Here is a 25,230-nt window from a genome sequence, read left to right as displayed (position 1 = left end):
TCAGCCTCATCTGGACCATTCAGAAACGCGTCAGGATCCAGACTTCCAAGGTGGAGGTTTTCAGGAGCAGGATACCCACAGAGGCGGCCCGCCAGAGGAAAGTCCTGCAGAGGCCACGCTGTACTACGACTACACTGCTGTTTACAGACTGTCCAATCCAAACTGTGATCCCTACTTCATGTCAAAACCAGACTCTGCTGCCAGACACCCTGTGGACGCTCTGTAAAGTGTCGTTTCTCGTCATTTTTTGCAGCCACAGATGCGTTTTTTACCCCTGCAGATTAAACAGAAACAGACCGCAATAAACAGTATTTAAAGGAATATTCATAGGTCTGAAAGCAGGAGGGAAGCTTCACAATCAGCACCTTGTGACCCGCCTGCACTCTTAATTCCACACTCACGGATGTTATTAAAGTCGGAGCATAAATCTTCTGAAAGCGTTCTGAATGGAGGCCTCAGGGGGGCCACAGAGGCTGAGCTGCGCCCCGCTGGAGTCAGTGGAAAGTGCTTGGCTAGTGGAAACCACAGAGCAGCTATAAACAGCGGCCGCTAAAGCGTGCCATGCAGCCGACACACCCGGCAGCTTCCCTGCTGCTCCACCCAGCCGCGATCTTCCATCCAAACGGGCCTCCAGCTGCTGCAGTTTGCTCACTAACACTCACTGACGACACGGCTGCAAAGTTTTCAAAGACAACATAATATTTATTCAAAGGTTCAAAAATACGGCGCAATATACACAAGACAAAACAGAATACTTTATGGGAACTTCAACACTGTTTCCAAGGAGACCGGGCGGTGGTGGACGCAGCGCCAGCTGCTTCCAGATCAGTGAGACGTTTAAAGATGAGAGCAGCTTTCATTCATTTCAGCTGCTGTTCAGCCAGCAGTCTGAAGAGGAAGAAAACCCTTTTTCTTATATATTCATATGTACAGGGGAATATATTTAATCTAAAAAAAATAAACAAAAAAACTGTTGTTTTTTTTTTAATGTAGAAAAATACAGGCAGAGAAACAGGGTATAGATTTGATTTGTGCTTTAAGACATCATGCCGGGCGTTTTTTTAAAATCTTTTACTGAACAAATAATGAAGAAATGAATCGACGATGACAAAAAGAAAACTGCTGTAATCGTCACGACTGCAGCTACCATGGTGACCAGAAATCCTCCATCTGGGAAAATGAGAAATCTACTCCTCGGGCGTGAACATGGCGTTTACTGTCAGCCGTCATTTAACTTCTTCCTCTGATTCCAACCCGCCGGGGTCCCACCGCTCACCAACAACCGCAAAAGCACCCGACCGATTCTTCTGCTCGCTGCGAGTCGTCGGGCTACGAGTTTGAAGACACCGAACGCGACAGCTCGACTTTTTTTTTTTTGTGAAAAATATAAATAAGATCCTACATATTCAGGTTATACATTTGTAATGTGTTGTGGTAATTCAGCCGCGTACTGATGCTGACATTATAGTGTTCTGTTATATATTCAGATATCAAAGCAGAAGGAAGGTGACTTGATAAAATGAAATAAATGAACACTTTACATTGTGAACCATGTAATGCTCTGAGATCTATAATGAAAATGATGGATTAAATAATGCTCAACACCCACTTGGCAGAGATCTTTCTTAACTTTCTCACAGACTAAATAAGAAGATAATGTAGATTTTCTTTAATAAAATATATCGTTTCACAGTTTGAGACATTGAAGGATTAGTTTGTGAATAGTTTCAGTTAAAGCTGGGCGTGTCTGATCCCAGAGCAGCTCGGCTGATGCTCCTCACACAGAGAACTGCGTCCTCAGACGTAAACGCTCATCACCACAGACGCCTGTTTTCCCCCTCGTTGTACGGAGCGGAGTTCCTTTATAGGCCAGACAGAAGCAGCGACAGCAGAAAGGAGCTTCTAAAAATGTTGCCCTCGGTCTGCCAGAGAAATGCCCGCAGTGTGTGTTTGGTTTTAGATCACCGTGGCTTTGGTTGATTGTCTCGAAGCTCTTTAAGAGCTAAAAAACAGCTCTGATCCACAGCGAGTTGGAAATAAAGAGCAGGAAGTGTGTTTCCTGTGGTTGGGGAATCCATCCTGTTCTGGATGCAGCAGGAAGGATGAACCTCGCGTCCTCCAGTACTCCCAGTTGCACTTGATGGTTTAGCAGCTCTTCCTTCAGCATTTAGTGGTAGTTGAGGACTTGCTGCTTGTTTTTGAGTCCATCTTGGCAACCAGCAGTCTGAGAGAGTCTCCAGATGACCGAATCAGCTCTCTCCCTCTGAGATGAAGACAGACAAAAGAAGCTATGTGTCACCTCTGAAAGCAACAGCGCTTACAGTACGTTCACTCCTAAATAAACTCCTCAGTTCTGTCGGATTTCCTCTGTACTCACATGTTGTATTCCATCCCAACCAGGCTGACGCCGTTCACAGCCAGGATTCGATCGCCTGTTCTCAGTTTTTGACACTGAGCAGCCGGAGAGTTGGGAACCACTGACTTCACGTAAATGCCGCTCATTTTCAGCGGCGTTTTCTATTTAATGAAAAGATACGACAGAAACATTTGATTACGGACATCGCTGTGTGATCTGAAGTGCAGCTTACAATCTGATTGGATCAGTGTGTTCATTCACGGCTCTTTTATCGGTTCATTTTTAACCATGAATGCTGATGGGGTGCCGCACCGTTCCATCTACGAGCGCCAGTCCCAGACCATGAGGCCCTCTGTGGATCTCCACGATGAACACTTCCTCTCGGTCTTCTTGTGTTTCCGCTGTGCCCGTCTTCCTCTCGGCGCCTCCACTCCCTAAAACAAACACACACAGAACACATCGGATCAGAGATGTGGAAAACGTTGGGAAGTCAGCTCCCATAGTGATGCAGCTGGATCTGGTAAAACTATGGCAACAATCCCAGCCTCAGTAACCCTCATCAACACTTGACATGGCTGTTTATGTTGAGTGTACTGCTGGTCTGATGCTTCCTCTAAAAGACACATAAAGACACGTTTGCTTATATTTCTGCTCATAAAACGATCATTAGCGGTCTTATATAGCCCGATAACTACATGTACATAGTGTTCGTGGATAAAATAACTCAATAAATAAATAATAATGATAATAATTAGGTGAAGAATGTTCATTATCCAGCTGGTCTGAGATCATTTGCTCAAAACCTGCAGCCAGATAACCAGATTTAGACTTTTTTTTGCTTTCATGATGGCCCATTCCAGGATGTGCTGAGGAAGACTTTACGCAGAGATCCGACTCTCTACGAGATCTTTGTGGAAAATAAATGACATACATTTGCTGCGAAATGATGCCGCAGCAAATCTATGGAAGCTACGGAACATGTAACTGTATAAAAGTCAAACATTTCAGAAGCTAACATGAGTATATTTGTGCATTTTTAATAAAAAGCGCCAAATATTCACAATTTGACTTGTAATTATGACAACGAGTGTTGTTTCTGCCTGACAAACCCTCCAAACCCCTCCTCTAAATAAATAAATGAACTTATATTAAATCTGAATCATCTGCAGAGCGAATGGACCGCAGGCGGGTGTTGAGGCAGCCTCGGTCTCGTGGACTCGTTCCCGGCACATCGGCAGCAGCAGTCGTCCCAACAAACCTGTTCCCACCCCGGCAGCTCGCTCAGTTTTTTCCCAACATGCAGCCCACCTGCCCCCCCACGCAGGACCTGCCCCGAACAATGCAGCTGCCGATTAAGATTCCCCGCACCAACCCAGCTGTAAACTCCCATGACGGATCGGCCTCTGCTCTTTTCTCTCCTGACATCACCACCTCTCTGTAACTCCTCTGGACAGATTAAAGGATTACTTTGAAAATAACATTCGCCCGCGAGCCACAACCACAGAGGTAACATGTAGCGGAGGCGTGCTGCACGATGTTAACACCACCTGCATCACTGAGCCACCTGTGGATAAGAGTCAAACTCATTAAGGAACAGGGTCATCCTCCAACTGCTTGTGTTTCTCAGGGAAGAAAGATGAGATATTGGGTGGATTTAACTTCTAAAGTGTAATATCGGTTTTTTTCCCACACGGGAGGCTGAAAGTAGGACATTCATCACTGAACAATCAAATACTGCGTATTAATTAACTAAATCAACCAGTTTTTTAGAGTTGCACCTGCACGGTATTGGGCTCACGCTGTAGAATCACCTGATGCACAGACGGAGACGGTGCCAGATGGCTTGGATTCAGTGTAATCCTCCGGGCATTTAGGCAAATTGCTTTTAATTTTAAAAAAAGCATTGAGAGAAAACGTGAATCAACAAGAACCAATGAGAGTAAAGACACCTGATTAAGATCAACAAAATCCTGCAGCCACGCAGGGGGTCTGTCATGGAGCGCATTAGAGTGGGGGTGAACCCCAAATCACATGGGCCGAAAAGTGGTTGTGATGGTCTGGCTCAGATCTGAGGGCTGATTAAATACCTCTGTCCCCAAACCACTGCACAACAATTTAAGGACAAAAAGTTGACAATAAGCATCAGAAATAGTGTGTGTTTTGGCTTTAGCATGTATTTGGTCACAGTGGTCTGATAAAGTTTCTCCAGTGGATGTTAGCTTTGGCTCATACAAACATCGGTGATGCTTAGTTTGCTGCAGCTGATAGCTGATGCTAACTCCACCTCCTCTACACAACGTCTGTACTCACTTATTTATTTCTCACTTTCTGTGTTTCTGTTTGCAGACAGAAAAATACATTTAAGTTAGAGTGGCACCTAAACAGAGCGTGATGGAAATGGACAGATTACAAACAGCCTCGTCCATTTTTCCAAGCACAGATTTCACTGACTGAAAAGAAATGTTTTGATAATCTCCACCATGGTTTAAGGTACTTTAAAGTATTTTTAAGGTACTTTTAAATACCCGGTTACAGTGTTGTTGTGTGCAGAGTCTTGATATGTCAAATGTACACACGTCTCAAAAGGACAGTGGGCGCCCTCCTGCTCCCAACCCTGTTAAAACACCATCGGATGTTATCACTTTGCAGGGAACAACCGACAATAACCCGAAAAAGTCAGCCGAGCCGTATCGTACCATATAGTTAAAAAACATGCCCATAAAGGTCCATAAACCATCACTGTGCAACAGTTAAAGAAGGAAAGAATATCAAACATATCGAGTTAAATGATGATTTTCTATCTTACATCGTGCACAAAGCAGAGACATTTGCTTCTAATAATAAAGAATGAGCTTCTTTCAGACGGGAAATGTTGTTCAAATGACTCATATTAACAGTAACCAAAGGAAAACGGGAAGAACTATGTACAGAAATGTATATTTCCTCTTTAGCGAAGGTTTGAAAAATGCTATTTGAGGCAAACAAAAGGAGAATAATATGTAGAGAGGCTAACTGACCGATGGTAACCAGTTCTGTAACAGTGATCGACTAAAAGGGCTGCTGTTGTTTGGATGTTAGTCAGTACAGTTGATGCCTTTATTATTCAGTTGGGAGTTATATGTTTGTTCTGTGCTGTGGGACGCTTTAACTCACCGTATCAACAACAATGTGCGTAATAAAGACTAAATCTGAGGGCCGGGCAAGGCTTTTCTCAGTTAATCTGTTCATTTGTGGTTTAGGATGTTTGCTTCTGATGGAAAAACCTTAACGTCCACCTGCTGCTGCCTCTGGGCTCCCGTAGTTCAGCCCAGCCTCACTTCCACAGAGATGCAACAACATAACAGAAACTCCAAAACCTCTGAGCAAACGTCAACCAGTGGATGGAAAGGTTTCCCTGCAGAGGGGCGCAGTGAGTCATTTTGGACAGTGTGTGTCTTTTATTCTGTGTGCGTTGACCCGTAACTGGAAAATAAAAGCTAATGCTGTATCCTGTTATTATCGGGTTCTTCTAACATTACTAGAAGATTGGACCAAGTCCCAACAAATACATTTAACCTATTGGTTCATCAGCTAACTGAAACCAACCAGCTGGGGGGGGGGGGGAGATTAAGATATTTTGACCTCACCTCTGGGAAGCTGTCACACTGTTCATCTTTATTTATAGTCTGTGGGTGTAACACTGGTCATCAGGTCAGTCAAACACTGCCAGTAAAAACACGGTTTCCATAGAAAGGTCCAACAATGGCTGAAACATGACTTCAGTGCAGGCCGTAGTATTTTAGTTTAGATTCCCTCACACAAAAAGCATGAAACATTCAAATTGGGTTCTCGGCTTGTGACTCCCTCTCACTCCCACAGATGACCTCATGACGGAGGCGTCCATAAACAATAGGGGTGGGAGAGGAAGCTGTCTTTCCTTTTCGCAGAAAACCCACCCTGTGCAGCCTTCCACATGAAATTCCTGAAACCAAGAGTTAGTAAAAGATGAAGGGAGGAGGATGAAGGCACTCTTTCTCTTTTAAGTTTGAGCACCTTTATGTGGACCTGGGCCCGCCGGGGACAAATATGCAGCTGGTCCACAAGGTCAAGTCACTATATACTTTAATAGCTTCAGTTAGTAAGAGGAGGTGAAGGAGCTCTGGGTAGGAATGAGTGTGGTGATGTCATTCCACACGTTAGCAACAGGGGAAGAGGTTTGAGATAAGTTTGTCATGGGACTATGTTTTACGGTCATGTTTGGTTTTAGATCACATTTTAGTCATGTCTTAGTTTAGTTCTTAGTTTTCCCATGTTTTAGTTTCCCTGCAATTAGTTTCATTCACGTCACCTGCACTCATTTCCATCAGCTGCACTCATCAGTTCCCCACAGTACTTAAGTTCCCCGTTTGCTTTCAGTTTTTGTGAGATCCTTGCACCATACATATGCACCATCACGCCACGTCAAGTGTTTCAAAGTTAAGTATTTATCCATGCCATGCTAAGTTGTTTTTTGTTCCTAGTCTTGTTAATGTTTCATTTGATTCCACAGTTTAAGTTTCTTTGTTATCCGGCTCAGCCGCGCCTTTTGTTTGTTACTTTGTTCTTGCTAAATAAATCTAGTTTGCTTTTTTGAAGTCCGCATCCGTGTCCTTCTCACCCACCCCCTTACTGACAAAGTGAAGCCATGAATAGGCCTTTCAGATGCTGTTGGTTTGTCATCTTGTGTGGTTTCCTGGTTCTGTGCACACTCTTATGCTCCATTCTCACTGTGCTGTAGTCAGGTTTCAGATAATGAGCTTCAGCTGTTATAGAGGCTTCATTAAGGCCACTTTTAGAAAATCTGTGATGCCAGGAAAAGAATTTACGTTTAAACTTATAGTTTTGTTCTCATTCATTCACAGCCATTATTCACTTAGTTATTGTCCCATTGGGTTTGGTTATGAAGTAGTGAGGCCTATGGCTTGTAATTTCCCAGAAATCACCACTTTCTTTTAATACCATGACAATCAAACAAGGTAGATATGAAAACCAAACATTTAGGAAGGCAGAAACAGGCTAAAGACAGTCAGTTACCTCTCCTTAACTGGCGGGCGCCCTCCTGCAGATCAGCCTCCAGCTCAGCCAGCTCCATACCTTGGGGGGTGTTGGGCGGGGTGAGCAGGCATGACGGGTCCAGCGCCAGGCTCTTGTGGTAGCCCATTTCAGCCCGTCCAGGGAGGGTGTTCTGCAGCTCCAGGCTCTTCAGCTTCTGTGCAAGGACTGCCTCACAGCTGCTCAGGTCACCGTGAGACCCTCGGGCCTGCGCTGGTTCTGCAGGGGAGTTACAGTTGGGGTCTGCCTCAGGGCAGGCGCAAGTACAAGGCTCAGAGACCACCTGTTGGGCAGGATCCTGCAGGACTCTGATGGAGGATGAGGTTACAGACTGGCTGTCTGTCCCATTAGAGGCCTGAGTTTGGGCAATAGGAGGTTAATCAGTAACAGATGTAGAACCATCAAAGTTTCTCATTTCCTGACTTCCAATGGCCTTTACTCATGCTGGGTCAGAGAGCTTGTTACCTGCTCCTCCACATCGCTTTCAGCTCGTGTTTCACTGCGGGAGAGACGGCGAATGAACTCCTGCAGATGAGCGAGCTGCTCAAAAAGAGTCAGCTCCACGATAGGTTTGCCCAGCTCCAGGTGGAAGGAGCTGCTGGGCAGGATGAGCGGCGGGTGGTTGTCGAAGCTCTCCAAGATGTCTGCTGCAGAGAGGAGACACAGACGGTTTTCATCCATCACAAGCCTCTCAGTTTGCCTCCCTAATGAAATTCAAGCCCACACATTTAGAAAAGCTGCTGTGTTTGGATTAACGGCTTATTAAGGGCAGTAAATTAAGACTGGATCCAGATCGGTTTCTCGTGTTTCATCCAGCAGGGAGTAATCGATGTGAGTGAGATAACGGGCGAAAACATGTGACAGCAAGACGGTGGCTGTCCCGCTGGGAGAGGCAACTTTGGACTGAAGCTGATTGGTGGAGACAGGCTCACAGGAAAGGATTACTTTAGAGGAATACTCACAGTACGTCCACATTAAGCTGATTAATTTGCAAACGCCCCCCCCCTCCTCTGTTTTTTAGCTCTTCATTTTTGTTATCCCCTCGAAGACTGAGCTCACAACAAACATCCCCCAGAGTTTTTCAATCTTTAAATGCTACTTTTGGTCTGTATTCAGACTGTGATATCAGTTAGTTGCTTAAATGTTGAGCTGAAACCTTTATAGAGCCTAACAGCAGCATCTTTCAACTGTGAAACTTAATAACAAACTATGGAGAATCATCCTAAAGCAGTGCCAAGGCTGAGCTTTCATCAGCTTGTTCTCTTTTTATCATCCTGTTATTAAACTTGATGCAGCCCCTGTTATTTATCATGAAGTCATGTTCAGTCAAGCAGGCCGACAGTCAAGTTTGAACACGCACGCTACACAATAGGTTGTTCTGATTCCTGGTTACCGCAGTTTACTGTAAACAAGGTCATCCTGAGGAGAGAAGGGCTCAGAACAACACGCTCAGGGAGCCTTTTTCAATGTTTAAATGTGATTCATTTTCATTGGTCTGACTGTCACTGAGTTTTCACAACATTCAAGACTTTAGTTTTGATATATTTAAAGACAGACTTACACAAATCAACCAAAGACAGCAGATAATGGCAGAGACAGTGGTCTCAAGCTCATTTATTCTCTAATCTGTCCAGAAAAACAGAAAACCAGCCACCCAACTCACCTGTCCTGACGGCGCCCTCCGCATCACTCGGCGTTGGGCTCCATCCGCCGGGGCAGGCCTTCCCAGCGCTGTACTCGCTCAGCATGTGGTGAAGCTGGGCAGGTTTCAGAGCAGCAAACTCAGTCCTGAGAGAAGCCCAGGATGCCTGGATGAACATTCAACAACAAAGAGCACACAGAACACTGAGAAACACGAAGCAAGCTTATTCTGAACCCCATGGCGGACTTAAAACGCGGGTCTGTGAAAACACTCCACTGATGGTTTAGCTTTAAGAATGAGCCACTGAAGCTCTTTGAAGTCCCTGTGAGAATGACAGTGTCAGAAAGTAGTATTTTCCCATGATGCTCGCTTTCCCATAAGCTAATTTACATGTAAAGTATTCAAACCAATTATGTGATGAATAAACAGTTTATGTCTATGTGGTAACAAAGCCTCGTGGGAAATGTTCTCACACCGAACGTAATGGTGGTGAATACAGCGACACCTTACGCGTCAGTCTGATCTCACTGCAGCTTGCCCTGTGTGTTTTTTCCTCTCTGTAATCAAAGATACGAGCTGAGACACCATCCATGCTCTGTGCACCGTGAGAAGCTTCGTCTCTTCCATCTCTCTCCATTCAGGTCGCTGTGAAACTCCTCATTGTGACATGTGATTATTGTCTCACATCAGCTCTCACACAACCATTTCTAGAGAATATTTGATCTTATGATGACTGTAGATCAATGATTAGGAAACAGGTGAGTCACTTGCCAGCACCATTGATGTGATTATTGCAACACAAACATTACAAATGTTACTTAGTTCATTCAGTATGTTTCCAGTTGAATAGGAGGAAGTCAGACTTTAGCCAGACTTGCCGGGGCCAAAGCACAAAACTACAAGATGGATGCAGTTAGGTCCCTGTCGTCCTCTTAAAACACAGACGTCCCACCAGAAGGTTAAGTTTAAACTCTGCTTCTAAACAACAGAAACTCTGTGTTTGTTATGTCTGAGATTTAAACTTTGGCAGCTATGTTCTCCTAAAATATCCCCTCGCATGTTGTGTATGTTCCTAACTGCTGGCGAAACAAGCGACGCCACATCCCTCTGGTGTAATTTACAGCTGCGCCAGCGAGTCATTTCAGTTCTTAAAAGCCCACAGCCACAGATGGAAAAATAAAAATCTGTCGAGGGTGTGTGCTGTTCTGTAGCGGCCGCAAAGTGACCTCATGCCAGGGCAGGGATACAAAAATAAATTTAAAAAACCAGCAGCCTCTTAGCAACCATCCTGTTCCACAAAGAGACGAGACGGAGCCCCCGGCAGCTGAGCCGGTGCCGAGTGTTATGATCGTGAGTCACACAGTAAAAACAGGTGTCATACTCAGTGTGATACTAAGCCTCATACTTAACCCAGTTCCTCAGAATAAAGAAGACCCCTCTTACACATAAACTTAAGTCAGCACACACTCACCCACAGCTCTTTCTGTTCTTAAGTAATGTCCCTCAGACTTACAGTAATCCCTCAGTGTTGCATACCCCACATCAGCTAAATAAATCCATTACCCTAAACCCATCTGTCTTGTAGGGCTGATAAAACTCACACGCAAGCTTTGATCTGAAAGCCTCATGTGGAATGCCATAACAAAAAACACATCCAGGGGTTAAATAAAGTACACGTGTGCAGCCAACAGCAGCATATGAATCCTCAGGTACTGAAAATCCGTGACTCGGTTCAAGGTTTGTACTTTTGTAGGTCTGCTTGACCTTTTGAATAGGATCTCCGCTTCACACCTGGGTTTTTTCCCTCCTTTACGACGGTGTTGAATAACAAGTCAAGTGTGACGCTTCCTTCTGTAACGAGTAAATAAGATCTGAATGGGTAACTAAGAGAACGCTGTCCTTAGGAGGAGATTAAGTTGGCAAGCTTCTGAACACAAACACGAGCAAATATAAACTGTGTGTGTTTATGTTAAGTGTTGTTTGAGTGGTGTCCTGTGTGATTCCTGAACATACTCTGAATCGCAGGATATGAAAAACTTCAAGATGCCTTTACTGTAACAGCTGGATTTGTCATTTATGCTCTTGAATAAAAATCAATAGGGTTTGAGCTGGTAATAGATTACATATTAGGCTGGCTAACAGTATAGACACAGGTCTGAAGTAATGGCCCCACCTTTGTTAAAACCATGATGTCATGATTTGAACAGTTTGTTGTATTTACTACCTCTGCCCCTGTGGGCTGTTTCCTTGTTCTTTACGGCCACTATAACCATAAACCAGTAACTTTGCCTCCACGTGCAATATTCTCTCATTAGTATTCATGGTTATCACAAGGTGAAGAAAAGAGTTACATTTCTGTATTGGAAGGATTTCAAAGAAGTTAAGATTTCTCAAAACTAGATTAGTGGCACTGACACCTTTAAGACAATGAAAACACTCAGAATGACGTAGCCAAGACTTGGCCGTGGAGGCTACACCCGGCTGTGGTAAGACAAACAGGAAAGGAGAAACGGATGTCCTCTGACCTGCAGCAGGGTTTCCTTGGGCGTGGCCAGCAGATTGACAGCGGCGGAGAGCTTCTGGAAGAACTCGGTGGCCAGATCAGCCAGACCAATGCTCTGGATCCAGTCCAACAGGAGGTCCAGGTTGGCCCGGATCTGCACACCACGAGACCACTGATAGAACCCAGCGACAGATCCTGAAAGGTGGATCTTACATTAGAGAAGCGTCTTATATCGCAGATATTTATCTGCAGACACTTTTCATCAGAGATTAATTAACACAACACACACACTACAGAGGAGGCTCATGGGAATGGCAGCTTTGCAGGGACATAAACAGCAATTTGTCTAATAGCTGCTGAGATATTTCAACCCCATTTAATGGTTGAGTGAGATGAAAGTTTCAACAAATGTCTGTGAGCGTCCCAAAAACGGATAATAAAGGCAAACATCTCCATTTACAAAATAGAGGACCGGCCTCTTGATGTTGGATAGTGGAGCTGGGATTTTACCTCTCTCCATGAGGGCGTTGAACAGCGACGCGTTGATGAAGAAGAACAGGTATGCACAGAGTTGTAAGGAGATATCTGGATGAACCTGGAAGGCCGTGAGAAGCTTCAGCGCCTCCTTCAGCACCTCCAGGATGCCGCTGAGCCCGTCGGGCACTCGCAGCTGCCCGCCCTCTGAGAACGGGTTCCCATCCAGCAGACCAGACAGGGCCGAATACATGCTCTGTGGGAACAGGAGCCCACTTTTCACACACTGAGGACCTCTGCCATGCAAAATGGCCTCTTCTACTAACACCACTGCAAATGCACCATGGAGATCAAGCAGTAATGATATATTAAACATAGACACAGCTTTTTCTGGCATGATCCCTGGTTTTATACAATGGAGTCAATGTTAGAGGCACAGAAATGGTACTCCTGAGAACAGAACACCATGACATGATGATTCAGAGAGGGAGGAGTTCACAGAGGGAACAGGAAACCCTTCAGAAAAGTTTGTTTCACCACACAATGGCCAACTTTGGTGAAGAAATAATGCTTTCATTTCAATTTGTTTGTTCAATTTCAGTTGCTAATAACTGAAGGTAAGTAGTTACGTTACCTTATATGTGCTCATTTGAGCTACGATCAGGTTGACACTGACTGCATCCACTGACGTTTCACCATAAGCTCTCATTGTCATTGTGTAAGAGTTGATAGTTACTGGTCAACAGAGGTTATGTAGTGTTCCCATCATGGGCATTAGCAGTAATCTTAATGACTAGTTTCTGTCTTGTAAAGATGGCTGATGTCAGCATTCGGCTCACGTTACGAGTGGCAGATTTTTCAAACAGCCAACATATCATTTTGGATAATGACAGACTCCTTTAATGTGCGAGTGCTATTCTGTCAGTTGTTTCAGCTTCGTATACACAACACAAAGATTAAACAAAGCGCTGCAAAACAGTGAAGAATCACCGGCGAGCTGTTTTATTGAACTTACTGTCAGCTCTTTTCACTTCATCGTCTGACACAGCTCTGCCATTGTTTCACATCTGTGACATCAACCACTGGGTCCACACACACAACCCCACGCTGACACACTATGAGTAAGATATTGTCTTCAGACAAACTGAAAAGGCCACAAGGTCCCAATAACCCCGCATGCCTGAGGCAGTAGGTCAGCTGACGGTTTACAGTGAAGCTCAGCAGGTGTTATCGTGGAGGCCGAATGCTGACAGACGGCAGATGGTGGAGGAGAAACTATGAATGTTGATCTACTTGGTAGAGTTTCATGAACATGACCGCGGTTTCCTTTCTGTTAGCATCATAAAAAGTCTGAGCTGGAGAAATAAGAAGTTCAGGAATGATTCAGGCATTTTCTCCTCCTCCCTTGCTTTCCTCTTTTGGGTGTTTGTCCGATGACAGTTTGTGCTCTGCAGGAAACAGACTGCAGCTCATAGCTGCCAATCCTCCCTTTCTTTCAATCCGAAAGTTACCACCAGGCAGACCAAACGGTATAAATAAGAGAGAAATTACAGCGTATGTCACCGTTGTGAATAAAACTGGAGTTTAGAGTAATCAACAAACGACTGACAAACAGAGAGAGAAGACTGAATGACGCACGAATGCAGTTAAACTGCTATTTTGTTCCGTTATTATATGTTTTGCTGCAAAATCATCAGAAATATCTGTGAGTATTCACAACAACAGAACAGACTGTTCCTGCTTCCTTCCCCACCTTCCTTGAACAGTCACTGTGCAGGGTGGTGGTGCTCCTGCAGCCACAAATATACCCGCTACGTCCCACATGTTTAAGACTAATAAAAACACTGCTGTCTGGTTTGGGTTATTACAAAGAAAAACAGCCATTTAGGCTTTAAAAGAATCCTTCTTAACAACTTTTTGAGTTGCTTCCAAATTGGTAGTGATGTATTAAACTCAGATTTATGCTGAACACTTTCATTTCATTGTTAAATAATGCACCTAAATCACTTTTCAACGCAAAGATCAAACATTAAACCGTAAATCAAACTCAACATGTCTCAGCTGTGATGTCGGCGGTTATTTGGCACAAACCAGATGGTCTTAATGAGCAGCTTCAACTTTGGAAAGTCACATAAATTCAGCTTGGGAGTGTCCTTTTTAGGCTGTAAAACAGCCGACATCCGCGTGTGCTAAAGCAAACTCAGATGCATCTTCAGACTCTGAAAGGTTTAAATCAAAGTGAGCGTCCAGATCAGGGAGTGTCCAAGTTTTTGTACAATAAGCACGTCCAACATACTGTAAATCAGCCTCTCCCTCTTCTCTATCCTGTGGAGTTCTTCCATTTTAGGTCCATCTGGGTGCCGTTAGATTTCCTCACTGGCACAACTTAAAGATACAGTGTTGACTCATCTGCACATCATCACACTGACTGGTGCTTCTGTCATTCAAGGCTGCCCTGACTGATATGACTGAGATGAGCAAAACATCAGGAATGCTGCACAGCTGGGCTAAAACGCCTCCTGGAGTTTAACCATACAATCTTACTGTTGTATCAAGCATTCCCAAAAGCTCAAACAACATCAAACTGAACATTAGGGAGAACGTTTGGATCAGACTGCATTAGTTTTGGTTGATAAACCTAATAAACAAAGTCACAGTAACACATTGGAATTTGAAGGTAATTTCCTTCGTGTCTAAATAGTTCAAATGTATCCATAATTCACAGTGCGCTTGGCAGCCGCTTTGGTCAACACTGGTTGAAATGTGTGACAGTAAAAGGTCTTCAGATGTTCACATCATGGTTCTCACCAAACCGAATAATTTTGTTATTCAAACCGCTGCAACCCTGAGATAGAAGATTGTGCGTGTTTATATTTCAGTGAGTGGAAAAGACACCCCGCTCACTATCTCACGGGCCTTTCCTGACTCAGAGTTTGTGTTTCCATTCAGTTATTGTGTTTTCTGTCTGGAATACGCTCAGTGAAAACAGAATATTGTGTTTACACAGTCTGGTTTCCTGCTTCTTGTGTGAGAGACACTCAGGTTTCACAGGTCAAAAGGGATGCCATTCTAATGTGAAGACTTTAAGCCCGTGTGTGAGAGCTAACCTTTGTTAGATAGTAGACGGACTGCTGGAAGGTAAACATGATTACTTCCTCCAGGACTGTCATGGCTTCCTCACAGGCTGTGCGAGTGGATGACATCTCAGAGGCCAGCAGACCTGAGAAAACACACAGGCACGTCTTGATAAACCACACATTGAGCAGGTCTGGGAGCTGGGAGCGTGACGGACACAATAACCACCTTCGTCGTCCTGGTCCTGCCTCCAGGGCAGCAGCTGAGGCACCTCATGCTGGATGAAGTGCAGCAGTTCGATAGAGTTGGCCATCCACAGCACCAGCGGCTGCAGCCCCGGGATCAGCTCCTCCATGCTGAGCAGCCGAAGATGCTCAGGCTGTCCGTCACCGGAGCTCCTGATGAGACCAGTGACAGATTAGTGCTGTAAGAGCAGTGTTCTCTGGCACATCTTTCACCTGCACCAGTCCTCAAAATCACACAGTTTACTCTGCGCTGGGAAAAGAAACTTAAAGAGTTTTAAGTTCACAGCTTAATCGCTGTGTTTGAGTTCACTTAAATGATTGATAACCAGTCACCTCAGATCTCTTCTCATGATCATTTAAGCTCTTCTGATGTGAAACCCTCACTGCTGTTGTTGTTGCTGGACATGTTACAAGCAGGCTGCAGTGTCTCAGCTGATGATTGGTTGAGTAAAAGTAAAAGTAAAAGTAATAATCTGCAACTGCTCGGACAATCAATCAATGATTTCTGTCTTTTTCACTTTTAAAGACCATACATTTCTCAACAATTTACAAACCAAACTTAAAATTGTGCTGTTCAATATTATCTAAACACAAAAATCATTCTATTTCACTTGTGTGAGACATAAATCCGACCTCTGTCAGATGGTCAATTTGGTAAATCTTGTATAAATAGCCTTCTTTGACCTAACTTCCTTTCTTCTTCCAGCAAATCAGCAAAATGTTGCCTTCAGTAAAACACCGAAACCTCCCTCTCAATCTTACGAAACCACGTTTTTTTTATCCTGAAACAGCAACTGAAGATATTTGAACTCTGTAAAACTAAAAAGATAAGTTCACTGACTTTGAAGTTTTAACAATTCAGATCACTTGAAGTATTTCCCTGCAGCCTTTATGTGTCGATTTGCTTCTGTTCTCTCTTACATTCGGATACAATTGTAAAGTTTCCTGTTGGAATGTGTGTGGGTATTTTCTTTTTACAGAAGCTACTTTGAGTGGAAGTTGTTACATTTTTCTTTGGAAGGAATAACTCTGCATTAGAGTTGCTTTCAGTTTTCTCCAGTTAACTTTTACTGCGGCCCAGAGAAGTTTGTTACCCTTTAATGACTTTTTTCACCTGCTGAGGCCGACATAATGTACTCCCGTGATAGTGATGACACAGCACGCTTTGTAAGCTTTGAGGCCATGGGAAAACTCTTGGCTGTATCTAGTTTACTGGAGAAGACAGAGTGGGAAATTCTGCCGCTGCAAAATGTGGACGTAAGGGAGCTTGTTGTGCTCTGAAGAGGCAGATCTCTGTGGGTGGAATGTTCTATACAGGCAGCAGCTGATCATTATCATATTTTTCTGGGACACTGTCAAAAGACTTTGAGAACTCACGTTTCTGGCTGGATTGCTGCAAGTTCCTTTGTCTTCTCCTGAAAAGTTAGAACACACGAATCAGATATCCATTTCATGCATGCATTATCGGTAATCATTTAATCACTTTTTATTCGCTGTCACACTCTGGGAAAAACAAGTGTTCAATACAGATGTGAAGAGCTGTCCTATCTGAGTTTTTACCCATGCAATGAGCTGGATCTGGCTGGCTATCCGGAGCAAAAGCTGCCTGAAGTGTGTCAACTCGAAGGTGGAAGCTGAGTGCTGGATGCAGAGGGTGAGCAGGAAAGCAGGTGTCAGCTTTGGTTCATTCCCACTGGGGTCCACCATGTCCAGAATCTCCTGCAGGACTCTTTCCTCCTGCTCCAGCGTGTAACTTACTGAAGCCTCCGTGCCCTCGAGATCTCTCCAACGAGGAGGTGACGGCTTTCTCTGGAACCTTTTTGTGGCCACAGAGGAGCCACAGGACAAACAAGAGGATGATGTCTTTGAGTCAGAGTTTGGACAAAGTCTGGTCATCCAAGGAGGTGTGTAGAGGGATCCTGCCGCACTGGTAGGATCCTTAAACATGAACAGATAATGTTTCCCCAGGCCAACCAAGTCTCCTGGATTCAGTTCTACCTCCTCTTTAAGAAGGAAACCATTTCTGGTCACTGGAGCCCCGTGGAGGGGCTTCAGCAAAGTCAAAGTCTTTTTGTGCTCCCCTGTAGAGGTTTGGTTATTAGGGTCCAGGCGTCTGACGCAGCAGTGCTGAGGCAGCACGTCAGGAGCAAAAAGAAGGATGTCCACCTTCAACCGCTCCTCGTCCTCCCCGTTGCAGTGCTCCCTGCAGCAGCCAAAGATGGTAGTGGTCCCACTCATCAGGTAGATGACAAAATCCTGCAAAATGTTTCAAATCAAACTGTGAATCAAAGGTGCAGAAAATGTCATGTTTGCATAGACTAAACCAAAAGATATCCAGTTTATCCCAACAAACAGAACAAACGCAGAAAACAACTGATCGTTTGGTTGATTAAAGGCTGGAAAAATGCTCCTGAAATGTTTGTTTTTACTCCAGCACAAGACAGGAAAAACAACCAATTTCCAGAGAAGAAGCTGGAAGCCATTGTTGTTTACAGACATGTCCCGAATCATGGTTCCATTACAACCCCTCTCCTCCTTTATTTCAACATTCATCCTTGAAACAAACACAGCCTGCCAATGTGTGGGATGGGATTGTATATATTGCATAACACTGGATGATTCAGCAGTGTGCACGACACCTGAATCAGGCTCAGCTGGTGAAAATACGACCTGTACTGGCAGCATGAGATGAGACGAGAATGGAAGGGCTTACAGGTGAGACGCCGGGGAAGTCCATGACCTCAGGGTCACCACATTAAGACTATTAGTGAGGCCATGATAGCGTATCATCTGTGCTGGTCACATACACTATTATAGTTAAACAAAAGGCCTTTAGAGAAGCCTTATCTTATCTTGCACTGCTTGTTACTCTTTTCTTATTAAAAATAACTCTACTAAAAGGCACCTGATGGACTCACAACCACCACACATTTGCTGATTTCAGCTGCTCAAATGTGAGGATTTCCTGTTTCTCTCTGTTAAACTGCATGATAAAACGCACGGTTCTGCTCCATGTGACCTTAACAGGCATTTTTCACTCCGAATGTTAGCTAGCTATGATTGAATAAAATAGTTAGCAACAGCCCTCCTTTGGGTGTTTTCCTTCAGTTGACTTGCCATGACATGGCCTCAATAATAAGCCCGAATATCAGCTTTCGGTTCCCGTTTTATGAGCAGTGAAACACCACAGAGCCGCCTTGTTTCTTTGCTTTGGCTTTGCGCTGACCTATTGTTGAGAGTAAGATTAGGCCTGCTGCAGCTCTCAGCAGGCAGCAGTGCTACCGGTATCCTGCACAGTCAGCAATCTCCACCAGCTGGGATGAAAACACAGCGAGAAAGAGCTTCCCGTTCCTGGGAATTAGCTGAGCTAAAGTCACACTCTGCCTTTGTGGTTTTCCATGAAATATGAGCTGTGTTAACAAGTGATTCAACACTGGTGTCTAGCTAAGACATGATTTAAAAACTCCATCAAGTACACTGAAATGTTGATTACAGCACACATATGAGTGCTCATGCCACATCCTGACGACGCTGGTTAGGATCACCTGCTCCTAACACAGCTCTTTAGTTTCTCATTCTGAGAAATCCGCACTGAAACATGGAGTGATTCCTCCCAATTAGTTCCGTTATAACGCTCAAAGGAGCCCGATTCTCTCACTCTGGGATTTTCTCCTTCAAGTTCTTAACGTAATACGATCAATCCGATGCTCTCGTGTCCTCTGTCCGCTAACACGCTGCCTGGAGATCTGATGAGGTCTGAGCGAGGAGGAGGCTTTAAATAAGAGATACATTAGAGAAACTGTTCATTTAATTATTCTAAAAACACAACGTCATTTGTTTACTGTCCTCTGTTAGTAAGTTCTTCCACTTAAACCACAAAGAAAATACCAAATTTCTCCAGTATTTTACATTTAACTTGTGTGCTTTTTACAAACAAAGTCTTGTACATATTAATGTCATTCAAATAGCATGTCTAGAATTTTCTCAAATACATATTTGAGTGACGAGAATCGTCTAAACACATGGCTGAAGTAATCAAGACATATTAATAATTATGTTTCATGTTGTTCAATGCCTTGTAAAGTGTGGTGAGACCACGTCTGTAAAGACTCATCAGTCTGAGGCGAGTTTACAGATGTTCCATCTGTAAGGATGTGAAATAAAAAACAGATACAGCTCACATCTAGAAGCTCACACCAGCTAATGTTTGGTATTTGTCTTAAGAGGATCATTTATTGTTTGTTGGAGCATCTTTTTGGTTCATTTTCTGTTTAAAAACTACTCCAAAACATGTGATTACATCATGTTCTCTATGTCATGTGGCAGAGATTATGGGATGACCCCGTGCTCACCTGTCTGTGGCTGTAGCCCTGCAGCAGGAGGAAGTACGGGAAGTCGAAGGGTGGGTGGATGGAGTACTGCGTGGTGTTGTCGTCGCTGCTCTCCGTCTCCTCCTTCTCCATACCGAGACACAGCACCTCCTTGTCGGCCTCGGCCTCGGGATCCTCTCTGAGCGCGCTCTGTTGGGCCCGGCTGGCCTCCTTCCCCATCGCAGACAGATCCATCTCGCTCAGGCTCCTCCAGAACCCGAGTCCATCCACGTCCTCGCTGCTGCTGTCCACGAACAGGGAGGTCACTCTTGAGCGGCTCTTCTGCAGCTTACGAGCCTGAGCGTTGATGCCTGGGTTGACAAAGAAACAGCGTGTTGCTGTCTGTGACTGCACGGTTTAAAACACGAACAACGAACTAATTTACGTGTTTACCTTGGACACCTGAGACTTTGTAACAGCTAAAACATTGGAGGAAAAGAGTGAATTTCATGATCAGTTATTGCCTCTTCTGCTCCCTGCGTATGACAGCATCTTGCTGCTAGTCTCCATTAATTATCTAATACACAGAATATCACGTAAGTACATTAAAAAAACAGCAAAGAAACCATTGAAAATGAGCTGTTGGACCCATTATCACTTGACGGGTTAAGTATTTTAGCTCTGGATTATCTAACGTCATCTACTTCAATGCCATGGAAAACAGAAACAGAAGAATGAAAGCTTTTGTTCATACATCTATGTTTACAGTGATGAAAATTCCCCCTGAAATCAGTCTGGTAAACCAAACCGACTCCATAACGGTCCGCTGCATTGGCGCCATGTCAAATGCAACATAACCGGAGGAAAACGTGGTAAATGTGCAGGGAAAGCGCGATGTGGCCACCTCTATCTGATACCAACAGCCGCCGTATGGGCCTGACGTAACACAAACACCATTCAGCTCATTTGGAGCCATTAAGCACAGTGGAATGTCCAGAGAGCCGGGCTTCACGCCGGGCGCTCTGCTGCTCTTATCAGCTGTGGAAATGGGTGTTTTCCACATTGTTCAGCGCCGCTCTGACAGACTGGGCTCTGTGCCTAAAAACCCATGGAGGTAAAGGGCAGCTTCCCCCGGTCAATGGTCAGTGAGAGGAGGATGAGGAGGGTGGATCAAGCACAACAGAGCCATGAGAACTGCAGCAGGGACTGACTGATAGAGGCCCCTGAATGGTGATGTTTGGTGCTGCTTTTTAATATGCAGTCTGTCCGTGTTTGCCTCAAACGTCCTTCTGTCGATGGTGGAACACCCTTTGACACAACGTTATGAACTCTATAATAAAGTTAATCATAATTATGAACATTATAATACTCTGTGAGTTTGAATAGTGGATTTGTTATGCATCACAAATCATCTGACTATAAAGCTGGAGCCTGCGACTAGTTAGCTTAGCCTGGCACAAAGACCGGCTCTGTTCTGTGGTACCAAGAGCCGCTTATTAACAATAACAAAACCCACTGATTAACACTTAACTTTTTCCTGTATATTTCTGTTTTTTTAGCAGCTCTGTGACAACTTTTATTCTGCCCTTAATCAAATGTGCTCATGCAGTCAGTGATAGATATAACTGAAACATTTATTTGAAGGTGCAAAGGTCAAAAGAAACGGCAGAAAGAAAGAAGGTACGACAGCACCTGTTTTAAGGTGTGAGGTGACCCACTCACTCCACTGTGACGCTCTCCTTCTCAGCCTCTTTCCAGACCAGCAATACTCAATAACCATGTGTAACAACACAGAAATTGTAATATCATATCTCTGAAATCACCTCTTAGATGTCAGGGATTTAAACTAAACACATGGTGGAGAGTTCTATCTCATCTTTCAACTTTATGACTGTGGATGAGAATGTGATGCTAGCAGCAAAAGGAAAAACCAGAGCAAAAGCTTCCAAGGTGCAGCCGATGCAGCGTGATTTTGACTTGAAGGTGGGTGGATATGAAGATTAGAAGGCTGGGATATTCTACTCTGACTTTCAAGTGTCAACAGCTCACTGAATGAGATCTTTTCCAACCTGCAGGGCACCAAACAAACACCAGTTTCCCCAATATGTACCATTTAAAACTAATTAAAAAACAATAAAAAATGTCAATGATATCCATACACATACACATTTTACCACAGGAACTTTTTTACCAAGAAATAGGGACTTCTGGAGGGTCATTTGTGTGCACCACAGTGACCAGAGGCTGAACAAAGTAAAGATAATTTACCCAAAATGGGCTTAATTGGGAGGCATCACTTTTGAGAGTACCCAGTGCTTTCAGGGCGGGGCTTATGTAGCTACTCCCACTGTTTATTGCTGCCTTTTCTTTCATATCACAGTTGATCGAGTATGCCGATTTCAACAAATTGCACCCTAAAAAAAAATAGATGATAATAATAATTACCAATAATCACTGTAATTTAAAATGAATTGCACTCTTCTCCAAGCCAGTGTGAACAAAGCTGCGTGTTGACGAGGACCACAGCAGGAAGCGAGCTGTGATAGAAAGAATAACACAGCAGTGAGAGGCCATTTTCTGGCTGCTGCGAGCTCGGTGGGAAGAACTGCCCGGTGCCTTGATGCTTCACAGGGACCTGATGGGCCCTTGAAATAAAACAAAGATAAGATCCGGGTTGCTCAGACCCCCTCTGCCCCTCACTGCAGCTTTTGTTTCCTCCTGACCTCTCTCACATGCTTGCCATCTCCCCTGTTTTAGCTGGTGATAAGCGGGACAATGAAAGCTGTTAGGCCGCAGTAAGAGACCAGGATAAAGCCTCCCCGTGCAGAGACTGAATGATTGATTACCCAGGCGGAAGGAAGGTAGGGTCACTGAGTATTTGCATCTCTGAACAAGGCCCAGTCCTGGATTTTTGAAGACGACAGCGCATGCAGGTGTGAGGTGGCATGCGTACCTGCAGTGATTGTGTCTCTATCCTTCAAACTCTGCTCTTCCACACTTGCTCGCAGCTGGATTTCAAATCGTCTGGAGAAGCCTTCCTTGGGTTTCCACAGTGACTGCAGCATGAGGGGCCTCTCGTTGTCCCCCACGACTCTGAAGCACTCCCTCCTCCACTGGTTATCAGCACCCGTCTGACCAATCACGTCACACAGCACATAGTCGTTGGCGTCTTCTTTTTCCAGACAGTACCTGAACGACAAAGGCCGAAATTCAGGCAGGAGGATTATGGATGTGGGGGGTGCAGGATAAGTGCTCTTGGACTGGGTTTACTCTGTGGTTTTGGACCTTTTATACTTTCCTTTTAAGTAGTCATGAACAGCTATATTAGCATGACTGTAGTTTCTTAGTTATTTATTATTTGATTTAAAGAATTTTTGAAAATAGTGAAAAAACACTTTGAAGCACAGTTAAAGAGTCATGTTTACAGTCACTAAAGTGATAAAAGCAACAAATGTTTACATTTTTAAAATCTAATTTAGACATTTGTGCTGTAAAAAACAGCTAAAAGCACCACCACTTGTTTTAACTAGCTTTCATTTTTTGTTTTGGAATAAATTTGAGCTCATGAATCGACCACGGTGTTGCTGAGGCATGCATTTCATGGCTAAAACTTTAAAGCTTGGAGGTGGTGGTGGTCGTACAACATACTTCACAGTCTTCTTCTGCAAACTGATCCACATTTAAATCTTCTTTTGGGCACTCTCACCTCTCTAAAGCCTCCCTCACCAGCTCCTTTGCACTGGACTGAGTGGTGGCCAGCACACTCTTGTAGTGGGTCCCGTGACAGATGTCGCTGCCAAAGATCTTCAGGATGCCCGGCACAGACATCTGGCTGGACAGCTCAGCCGGGTCGTCTCTAGCCTGGAGGTCTCCGGCCAGGCTCCCACTGCCCCTCGTCTGGCCACGGTGGCTGCCGTCCCGCAGGTTCGGGCTGTGGTTGAAAACAGTCGAAAGCCTGTTGTTGTGGCGGCGGATTTTGCTCTTGGCCGGCTGCCGGACACCCCCGCTCTCATTGGAGCGCACGTTGCTGTCAGATTTGTTGGACCTGAGAGGAGACAGAGGGGAGAATAATTAGACATACTGCCCATGCACCACATTGGTGACTCCTGTGTATCCACAGCTGCATTAAGTTTTCAGATAATCTCGATATTTTCAAGGCTGCCCGTGCTGACACTGATTTAAGCCTGCGATTTACAAGTATTTTTGTTATAGAAACAGAAAAATACACTAACTAAACACAAGGAAAAGCAGGTTTTTACTCATTTTACGAACCTGAAAGGCATTAAATGACTAAATAAGTGCAAATTAAGACCTCCAAACATAACTAAAGCAATGAATTCTAAGCACTAACAGGTACAAAAATAAGTGTTCCTCTAATTTAGTCTCCTTTTCCCTCTTCAATTTATTGCTCAAAACATATAATCAAGGGGAAACTATGTGTGAAGGAAAGAAAACTGTTTTATCTGCTGCTTAGGGATGAGGGATGAAACTTATAAACTACAACAAAAACAGACAAAGACGACACAACATGGACTTATATACAGCTGAAATAGCATTTATAACTGTTCCTTGTTTTGTTCTTTTCAAAATAAGAGTGTATTTTTGTAAATGTTTAACTTTCAAAATAAGCAAACAAAAAAAGGGTAATTATTACAGTGCATCGTGGATGTAAGGAGGACTTTTCTGACCACTAATGAGTGGATGCTGCTGTTTAAACACAAGGAATGACACATGTACGAAGAGGAAATTGTCTAATGACATCGCTATATGAGATGTTACTTCTGTAATAAACCCTGAGTATTCACTTGCAACAACACGGCAGTGCGTTACACTTTTAGTTTGGTGTTTATATTCTAAAAACAGGTGTAATACAAGTGCAAATATCCATTAAGTCACAGGCAAACTTACTGTACAGATCCATTGCTAGGTTTCCTTCCGAGTTTGGCGAGGCGCCTCTTCGGAGAGCGTATGAGTAAACCCACAGGGAAGTTCAGGGTTTGTTTATTTATGTGGCTGCTTCTCTCCTCCGAAATCATTTTCTGTTTTCAGCCTTTACATAAACACAACGAAACTACCGAGACAGGAGAGGTGACCAAAACATAGCATTATGCGCAGCTTGCTAGCTAACTTAAAGGATGGGACATTTTCCAGGAAAAGAAGAGTTTTCCACGAGGAAAGTCCACTTTCACCCTCCAGAAGAAATCACAACAAGCAGGGGAAACTCTGAAGTGGTGGCCCCGCATCCGTTAGACAGAATTTGTTTCCTTTATATCAACTGTTCGCTCGGTGAGAAAAGTTTAAATTCCCTTAAAAGTTAAAATGAAGACCAAAGGAGCGCCAGTAGACTCAAAACGCCTATATCAGATTTCTTGAGGATAAAATCCAAACTGGAAAAGAAAGCTCTGGAGAAAAAGATGAGGACCAGACACTCTCAGTCGCAGTTTGTCCTTTTCTGAGTGAAGACTGCTGAAAACAGTCACTGCCCGATCCATTCCGAGACCCGTTAACTCCAACCGGGAGCGCGAGGCGGACTGAATGAATCAACCTGCTGCAGA

At 44.1% G+C, this 25,230-nt stretch overlaps 1 protein-coding gene across 2 annotated transcripts; it reads right to left on the bottom strand.

The window, feature by feature from the left end:
- Positions 1-681: 681 nt before the first annotated feature.
- On the bottom strand, positions 682-25,230 carry radil2a (Ras association and DIL domains 2a). 2 transcript variants are annotated; one of them, XM_075453920.1, is made up of 16 exons: positions 24,584-25,230; positions 23,382-23,720; positions 22,629-22,864; positions 19,718-20,046; positions 16,926-17,621; positions 16,743-16,780; positions 15,349-15,518; positions 15,153-15,265; positions 12,082-12,301; positions 11,594-11,766; positions 9,090-9,234; positions 7,892-8,070; positions 7,409-7,781; positions 2,669-2,790; positions 2,378-2,517; positions 682-2,263 (listed from the first exon to the last, which is right to left on the bottom strand). In XM_075453920.1, the coding sequence occupies exons 1-16, from the start codon at positions 24,709-24,711 to the stop codon at positions 2,161-2,163; spliced, it is 3,504 nt and encodes a 1,167-aa protein (XP_075310035.1). In that variant the 5' UTR covers positions 24,712-25,230; the 3' UTR covers positions 682-2,160. The 2 variants fall into 2 exon arrangements, with proteins under 2 accessions (XP_075310035.1, XP_075310034.1); XM_075453919.1 differs by having other exon boundaries at positions 7,892-8,073; positions 24,584-25,229.

The sequence above is a fragment of the Odontesthes bonariensis genome, chromosome 21 (genome assembly GCF_027942865.1).
Source record: "Odontesthes bonariensis isolate fOdoBon6 chromosome 21, fOdoBon6.hap1, whole genome shotgun sequence".
Lineage (NCBI taxonomy): Eukaryota > Metazoa > Chordata > Actinopteri > Atheriniformes > Atherinopsidae > Odontesthes > Odontesthes bonariensis.
The sequence above is the reverse complement of the archived record's forward strand: the minus strand, read 5'-3'. Positions and strand labels throughout refer to the sequence as shown.